Source organism: Clinocottus analis, unplaced genomic scaffold, assembly GCF_023055335.1.
Source record: "Clinocottus analis isolate CAN_PGR_092001 unplaced genomic scaffold, fCliAna1.0.p SCAF_1, whole genome shotgun sequence".
Lineage (NCBI taxonomy): Eukaryota > Metazoa > Chordata > Actinopteri > Perciformes > Cottidae > Clinocottus > Clinocottus analis.
Window position 1 is genome coordinate 6,982,501 of NW_027175820.1, and position 9,168 is coordinate 6,991,668.

At 42.6% G+C, this 9,168-nt stretch overlaps 1 protein-coding gene across 1 annotated transcript in view; it reads right to left on the reverse strand.

Annotated features, from left to right (window-relative positions):
• tollip (toll interacting protein) overlaps positions 1 to 8,554 on the reverse strand; it is a 9,932-nt gene extending 1,378 nt beyond the window's left edge. Inside the window, exons 1-5 of the mRNA XM_068578643.1 lie at positions 8,412 to 8,554; positions 6,872 to 7,021; positions 4,964 to 5,146; positions 3,962 to 4,114; positions 48 to 132 (exon numbers count right to left, since the gene is read on the reverse strand). Coding sequence (XP_068434744.1) covers positions 48 to 132; positions 3,962 to 4,114; positions 4,964 to 5,146; positions 6,872 to 7,021; positions 8,412 to 8,444 — 604 coding nt within the window. The 5' untranslated portion in view covers positions 8,445 to 8,554. The remainder of the gene's footprint in view (positions 1 to 47; positions 133 to 3,961; positions 4,115 to 4,963; positions 5,147 to 6,871; positions 7,022 to 8,411) is intronic.
• Between the last annotated feature and the right edge of the window lie 614 nt (positions 8,555 to 9,168).

Consider the following 9,168-nt stretch of genomic DNA (forward strand, 5'->3'; position numbering starts at 1 on the left):
AAACTACAAATGTATATGTAAACATGTTGTCACAGACTGTGTCTGACCTGCAATGGGCACATATCCGACTCCTTGCTGATACACAGAGGGCATTAGGACCACAGGCTGAGTCATCATCCCTGCTGGTACGGACTGATCAGAAGACAAAAGAGATGAAGAGTCAATTACAACTTCTGAGAGTTGCTGTGTTCACACCGAACATGTGTCAAAAAAAGGGTGTTCACACCAAAAGCAGCATGACTAATCGCGCCGCCACGAAGCTTATCTCAGTCGCTTCTCTCCGGGAAAAGAGCGATCTTATCCGCTATCGACTACAGAAGGAATAACCACTAGTTCTGCTTTATACTTGTTGTGGAAGTCACAAAAACGTTGGAATATCAAACGCCCCCCTATATGGGTTCATCCGTAGCCGCATACAGCTCGTGAATTTTAAGTTTATTTAACACCGACAGGACGGCGGTGACGAGTGGAACATCTCAACGCTGATTGGCTGACGCAACTTTGACTCATGCGTTTTTGCTGCCGGAGTTGGGAAATTTCAACTAGCGCGTCGAACATTCCGCGGCCGACGCTCTGCTCGTGCTGCCTTAACACGTCTTTCGGGCTGTCCGCGCAGCTTCTACATTGACTTTGCATGTAATCTCGACGCGTCAAAATCTTTACGTGTTCGGTGTGAACACACCATGAGTCATGCGTTGCCATCGGGCCCAAAAATATGTTCTCTCATAGACTTATATTGGGACAGAGATGTCTGTAACCTAGCAAATAATTATTTTTTAGGTAAATCAACTTCCCAGCTCAAACACTTACATAAACTCAATTGAAATCATTCAATCCTAAAAGTTGTAAAATGTGCCTAAAATAGCCCAGAGTTCTTCTCCTTCTTTTGTTCATGTGAGACCGAGCTCCTACTGCACAGATGCCAAAGACCCAGTTCATCTTATATTTAGAAGTTGTTCAGAAGACATAGTGTGGGCCTCAGTCACTACATTTTCTGGATTTTGGTAAATTTTGGCTCAATGTAGGGTGGACAGGTCTTCATTTATGTATGGGAAAACTCAAATTGTCGGCAACTGGGGACATTTCAAAATATAATTGAATATATTACAGTAAGGAACTCAGGTATTCTGTATATTTGGTATTGCTGTATAAATATAAAATCAATCGTTAGGGCCTTCTAAGCCTTCTCTGAAGGTCTAAACAGAATCAAAATTATAACTATTATATAATGTAATTGATTTTCACAAATACACTACATGTATTGAAATATTCTTTGCTTATTAGCTTGTTCTCACATTGCACAGCTGAGTTCATCTGTTTCTATGCACCTTCAGGCCTCTTGTATGGCTTCCTGGGACGTGTTCAACAGCATTTTTTATCCAATCACATTTTACCTGTCATCCTCTATGTAAAACTAGCTTGGTTAAAATACATGGAAGAGCCTTTGCAAAACCCTAGAAGTGTGATTGGTCACAGGACCCATGTGACCATTAACATGCACTGTGATTGGTCAGTGGGGCACCATCACTTCTGTCTACCAGAAAACTAGCTGGCTGAACTCAGTAGGAAGGAAGGAGTATGTTGTTGGAACATATTTAGAGAAGCCTGTCTCATGGAGGACATTTCAAGAAAGGCTAGAAACTTCCAGCTTCAACTTAGAATCAAAACGCTACCTTGGTGGAGGATTATGTTTTTCTTGTGTACTGATGACGCCTTTCACACAGAGGATTACGGAAATGTGGTGAGTGAAATGTTGGCTATGTCACTTATTTTTTCATGTGCAGTCGTATTTAATCATACACAGTGCTGCTGTTGCTGCTGCTGGCGCTGCTGCTGCTGCTGCTGGGGTGGTCAGACCGAAACGTGTAAGGATGGTTTTTTAAAAGACTTTCTTGATGAAAATCAATAAAATATGAATTCTTTAAGAAAATCTAGTTTTGAACTGTGTTCAGCCGCACCTCTACCCTCCACGGTGCAGCAGATGCTGAAGATGTCTTGTGTGTGTGTGCAGGGTTTTGATTTTGTTGAATAGTTTTGTTATTACCAGAGCTGGGCAAAGTTGAAAAAAATTAACTGATTAATCATATCATTTTTCTGTGATTAATGGCGATTAATCGCATTATGCACCAAATTCAATAATGAAGTAAAAAACTAGTGTTATGCAGCTTTTAGTTTAAAGTAATGTTATCAGAACAATATAACAGCACTCTGAAGCAACAGTAAGTTAACATACATACATATATAGTTTATAAATATATATAAAAAGTAGTAAGGGTTCCTTTGAGGGACAAGCCACTCCTTCTTTGGTTCATGTTCAGTCTGTTGCTTACCTTAAAGATGTTAAAGACCAGCAATTGATTCACTTTATACAAAAGCAACAAGTGGTTTTCATGTTTTCAGTTCGGTTTTTTTCCTCACTCAGAAAAGTCCAGTCTGTGTTGTCTTGAACAAGTGCACTGAACATCTTCTGATGTGAGGAAAGTTCGCCTCTTCGAGAGAAGAGTCAAGATCCAGAAGTGATGCTGCTTCAAAGTGCTCTGCATGGATCAGGCCGCAGGGTCAGGAGCTTTGGACGCGGAGTCTGTCGGTACATATATGTAGTGTATTTGCCCGCCTGTGAGCGCATGTGAAGCGGCTCAGGGCTCGCAGCAGCACTGAACAGAAGCTGCAGAACAATACGTGCTTTCACGTCAGACTCACTTCATTACGCTGCCTGTCGGCTTCCGTAGAAGCACGCGCATTCAAAGTAAAAGCAGTGTCGCCGTAATGCGTTCATGGTGCTTATCTTATTTATTTATTTTTCATGTTTAATTGACCTCACGCGGGCCGGACTGGGAGAGCCGTTAGACACCTGGTCTAAACTACGTCGCTTGGAGAGATTTAAAGAGATAAGCTCCTCCCAATGCAAAAAAACAAACAAAACATGCAGTTAACGCATGATCAAATAGTTAACGCCGTTAAAGGATTGCCAGATTAATCTTGCGTTGACGCGTTATCGTGCCCAGCCCTAGTTATTACTAAATGTGACTGGTTGTTTGGTGGTTATTTGGACAACATGCATTGTTGATGACCGACAGGTTTGGGCTGGTCAAGTCAGTCAATCACAATGCACAACATCGCGAGGATAGCGCTGTGTAACGGCACAATTGCTCAACGGAGTGGCCACGCCTTTTTCTCTTGTCAAAGTAGTCAAAATAGCTTTGCAGGTCTGTCCACACATCTCGTGTGTGACCTCCTCCATCCTCCAATAGTGAGATTGTGCTGTGTTTGCCCTGAGGCAGCGATCTGAAGCTCCCCCAAGGAGTCCAAACACTGGTGGTGGTGCTGGGGGCGGGCGGGCGGACGGGGGGGGAGACGGTCCAAATGTTCTCTGGGAGTGTTGTCCACATGGATGTACCTTTTACAGCACTCCTGGGATCACGTCAATGTAGAAAATTGTCGACGATTGTTTTGGCCATGTATGTCTATCCTGAACTTTACATGTTGCACATTTCCTGAACAAAGACCAAATCTGTGGTGGTCGATGTGCCGGGTGGATGTTGCTGCGTGGTGTATGTGTTGCCTCAGACGGACTGTCCTCCTCGCTCTGATGAGCTCAAATCAGACAGCTGTGACTTCTTAGTGCTACTCAGAGTGATGTACTTACCCTGCAATACACCAGCCCAGTGTGAAGTAGATCCAATGAGCTTTCTCTAAAAACATGCACAGACCTGATTGTGAATAGTCCTGGTATCACTGCCCCCATCGGTGCAGCCATACAAGATAAAGTGTTGCATTATACATTAATGTCTTCAAGTGATTCAAGTGATTAATGTATTCAAGTGATTCAAGTGAGTGCTGTAAAAGGTACATCCATGTGGACAACACTCCCAGAGAACATTTGGACTGTCTCTTTGCCTCACAGGACAAGAGGTGAACGAACACTTTTAGTCTCTGTGACAGACATTCTAGCTCTACTTACAGCAAAAGTCATCACAAGGTTGATCATGCCCTCCTTGTCGTCACCCTGCCTGCCACTGAGGCTAAACCACTCATCCACCACACTGCCCTCCCGCAGGCCTTCGGGGATGGTGACGTGGGTCCATGCTATCCTGTCGTCCATGGAGAACGCTCTCTGGACGGCACGTCAGCAAAAAACACATGGAAACACATGAAAACAACATGCTCACGAGTGATACAGACATTCAAAAATGAGAGGCTGATACTAAGTCATTAGCAGCAGTTGTTGCCTGCACCAGAACACGGCCCTTAAACCTGAATGTCATGTTGTCAGAAGCTGTGGTTCATAGAAAAGATGTGGCTAGTTTAAACCCAGTTTCTGAAGCTCAAAGAAATGCACTAACTACCACTAGAGGGCATTATCTACAACTAAACTTAATGAATTACTTTCAGGCCTACAACTAAACTATGAGTTGTGTTATGAAGGCAACCCTCTTCTGAGAGTAAACCAGATGAAAATGATGAAATATTCATTGACTTATCCATTTTAACAACCACCACACTTATCGATCATCTAACAATTCCATGACATGAAAAGGGGAAAAGTAGTTTTCCCAATTGTAAACAGGTTTACAATTACACATAAGACTCACATTTCTATGAATTTTTGAAAAACAATTCCCACAGCAGTTTATTGAGGCCAGTACTGTAACGTATTTTTGGGATTCTAACTACATGTATAATTTATAACTTATATATAAGTCGTGGGCTATAAGTGGGCTATAACCTTTAGTATGGGTCTACTTCATGTACTACTTTATTTTCAGATTTTCCACAGCAATTAGCCAAATAGTAGATAAGAACAATAGTTTGAAAAACTAGAATAGTTCCTATTTTTGTCATTTTCCATAGGAAATGACAAAACTGGTCTTCCAATAGTCTAATTATCTGTGTAGGTGCTGCAGTTCAGCTGGATCTGACAGACCAACAAGTCTGGCTCGTGCAACCCTCTACACCTCCTCACCTCATCAAAAATCTCCAGGTAGAAGGAGTCCACTCCAGGAGGTACCGTGGACTGGATCACCTTGTTCCAGCGCGGGTTCTTGGCTCCGTTGTGAGCGGTTGGTGTTTCGTAGACTGCGTAGCCCAGTCGGATCCTACAGTATGGATCCATCCGAGTCATTCCATAGTTTTTAGCCAACTTGGCCTGTACAGAAGAACAAACGTTAGGTGGTTCATTCAATTTTGCTACTGTCACAGTTAAACTTGCTTGTGGATATGTTGCTATAATTGCAGTTACATAACGTCAGTCTCGCAAGAATTCTAGAAGCATCATTTACCTATGAAAATAAATCTCGAGAGTCACATTGACTGCGTTTCCCAGATTTGATCGTTCTTAAGGACTTAAGAAGGCTTGAAAGAAGGGTTCGCTAAGAAGGAGCGCTAAGATACGAGTGTTTCCCAGACGCGTTCTTAACTGCCTTCTTAAGATCTCGCCAAAGAAGCTTCCGAAGACACTCTTAGTGGGAGCTGTCCACCGCCGTGTTGCTGAAATTAAATCAATCGATGCCAGGTTAATCGATCACCCACCACTTTATCAGCGCATAAATCACACACAACATGCTGTGGTCCCCACACACAGGTGCAATTACGCTACGCGCGTGTGTGTGTGTGTGTGTGTGTGTGTGTGTGTGTGTGTGTGTGTGTGTGTGTGTGTGTGTGTGTGTGTGTGTGTGTGTGTGTGTGTGTGTGTGTGTGTGTGTGTGTGTGTGTCATCCACGACACCAATCTCAGCCATGACATGAAATCCACGGTGGATCTGGCGGACCTCATCCCGTGTGGTGGGCATTCTGGTGTGTGTCCGGCGCAGGAGGATCGGTGTCACGGCTGCCACACTCCGTGAAACCGCTACCTTGCTGAGGCCGGTGCCGTCCCCCACCACCTCCAGGAAGCTCCCCACTGCGTAAAAACGCAGGCTGAGGCAACATTGCAGCGGCTTGGCCTCTGGATGTGTGGTGACACCAGCGTGACGAGGCGTTGGATCTTTGGAAGCCGGTACTTGGACTGGACAGCCCGGTCCGACAGCACATTAAGTGGGGAGAAGTGCTGACGCACATATGCATTTATGCATATGTGCATATGATTTAACTATCAGGCTTTGCGCACTGTGACGCTGTTGGTTAGCAGCGAGAGTATGCTGTATTGCAGCCGTGGTGTCTCTCACGCGTGGACTTCAACAACGCCTTTAGACGTGGAGCCTCTCTTGATGAGGTTCCGGCCGAGTTCAGTTACACCTGTGGGTTTCCTGATATCTGTGAAATACCACAGGGTTGTTGATGTTTTTATAGCCAAAGTAAACTCATATGCAGATGCCGAATGTGTGTGGAAACGTAATGAGTGATAGTAATGATAATTCATTTTATGTATGTAGCTACAGGAACACAGGGGAAATTCTATATTTTTTTATCGTTATTTTTCTTTTTATGCCATTATTGTTCTTGCGTCAGTGTTCTGCAGCTCTGGGCGCACATTCCTCATTGCGCATGGTTTTAGTATTCCTTTGAATGTCAGATATAACTTTCCCTGACGCGGCTTAGTCGCTAAGAAGGCTGTGAAGAGTGGGTCAGACTGATCTTACGTTTCGTTCTTAGTGAAAGAACAACTCTGGGAAACATGTCCTTCTTTCACAGCGCTCTTAGAGCGCTCCCAAGACGCTTTTAGCGCTTAAGAGCGTCTTAACGAATCTGGGAAACGCGGCCATTGTCTGTGTGCGATCATACCCGCCTTTTGTGCAAGTCAAGTAACATGTGTGGGTCTGAGAAGTGTATGTTATTTGTACAATTAAATTTTACCACAATCATTGATATTAATACAAATATTAAAATAAATACATTTAAAAAATAAGACAGTAAAATTTCGGAGATATGGTTACCTGGACCACAGTAACACTGAGTCGCCCTACGGTGCCTATTGGGCCTCCAAACTGCAGCTGCCTGGCTGCCTGAGCATCCAGCTGGACTTGCTGTTGCTGCTGTGTGGGAGTGATCCGAAGGAACTCCTGGGGAAGCTCCCCAATATACACCTGAAGGACACATGAATAAATTCCGGGATTTAGACAAAGACCAAAGACCAAAAACACACTAGACAGATGAACAGTTAAGACTTTTTATACCTTGATAACTGCACGTTTTATGAAATTAGGGTTCAAAATGATGTTTGTGACTACATCACATATTAAAAAGCTTTAAACAACAAGAGACATAAACATCTTCAGCTGTCCAAAGTTAAAAAGGTCATCAATGACTCATACAGTACATTTCGCATCTTACAAAAGATAAATTAACCATTAACACAGGACTAAGGTGGAACATGTATTTCACTGGGTGATTAAGCCACAGCAGGGTATCAAGAGGAAACAAAGCCACCTTGCATTCTATTTCTTCTTCCACGCTGGCCTGAGGTTAGCACATAGCTGACTGCAGAAAGCAGGAAGTGTGTCTGTGTTAATGCTGACTAGCAATAACATAAATACACAGTACATCATGCTTCAAAATGGCAATTATTGCTTTATGCCAAATGTATTTGTATTATTATTACCTCATCATAATTATTCATTTAGCCTGCTGCAGCATAACAGAAATGTGTTGAGCAAACTTCATCTAGAAATAACAGCCATGTTTAAAACACAGACAATCTAATCTGTATTTACTAGGAAATGCATGATGAAACATAACCTTATTATCTCACAATTATTAGCCCATATTTACATACTCAGTAAGATTTAAAAAATAATAATAATAATTTGATCACTTAGCCACAGGTCTTCATGTGATTGGAGAGACCTGGATGTGGTGGCTCACACCTGCTATTTGGGCCTCTGTGGCCGGAGCCACAGATCTATACTGGAATAATAACACAGTTAAAAGGACACCGTAAGGACATCTATTGACAAAAGATAGCTTTGGCCAAAGTTACTTCTGACTCAAGTCACTCTTACAGTAGGTCCTTTTGAATTGTAACTCGGGAATATATTTTGATGACTAGGCCTACTTGGAACAGTTTGGACCTTCTTAGTTGACGTTACCCACAGCATGAGGGCTGCACACCTGCCTTGACAATAACTTTAGTTTACAGGCAACAATCTCAGTAGTTACACAACTTTTATTCGTCGTTGTTGTTGTCTGTTTCTGATCCGGGTTTTTAATCGGCAATTTAATCCGTGCACGAGCTGCTGTAGCGGTTTATTGACGTTAACGCTAAACCCAGACTATCCCCCTAGATAACCTAACCTACATTAGCTCGTCACACTGGTGCGGTTTATTTGCTCGCTGTCGGGAGAGGACCTTGCCCGTGTTATCCGTGTCCTGGTTGCTAATACAGAAGTTTGTTATTATTAGACGATGGTAAACTGCAGTGGAGGCCAGTTCCGCCCAGCTGCCCAGGAAGGAGAAGAACCCGCTGCGTAACGTTACCTGCCCCCGCTGAGTGCTGATGGTGGTCGCCATGTGGTCACCTGATTGACTAGGGGATTCTATTATATTCTCGAGTCTTTTTTAACCAGACGTTTATAGCACATCAGTACTATTGCTCGCTCGGATTAATGTTGAACCGGAAGTGCTTCTTCTTTTTTTTTAAAAATCTTTATTTACATCAACGTTCTACAGCTGTAACACGAATTCAATTTTTTTTTTAGAATGATCACATTCTTGAGGAAAATATATAAATAATATTAGATATATCAATGTTATATAATTTACCTCACCACAACGTATTCATCATTACGTGTACGAATACTATTAAATAATAAGCTTTATTTTAGATGCATAGCGGATAGATGGACAACTCTGTAAATCCATATATCATATTAGGCTCGTTCGTTAGAGCTGCGCCTCGCCTGGAATCCAGACCAGAGCAGGCGGCCGCAGCGGGAGGCGTTGACAAAAAACTGCGATCAAATCAGTTTTCAGCTGCCTTCAAAGTATTAACAGGAAGTTACGGAATAAAATACTTCCTGTTAGTTCCGCTATGTAGTCTACTTGTAGTTTTCAGTTCATGTTTGAATTTATTCACATGTGATTATAAATATACATTCATCTAGAAATGTGTAGGTCACTGCGTCCTTTGCTGTTTTTATGTCTGCCTGTGAAATACATTACTGCTGGTTTTGATGTTTATTATACAAATACGATTTTGTATTATAAACCACACAAAATATGTTTTTAGATTGAA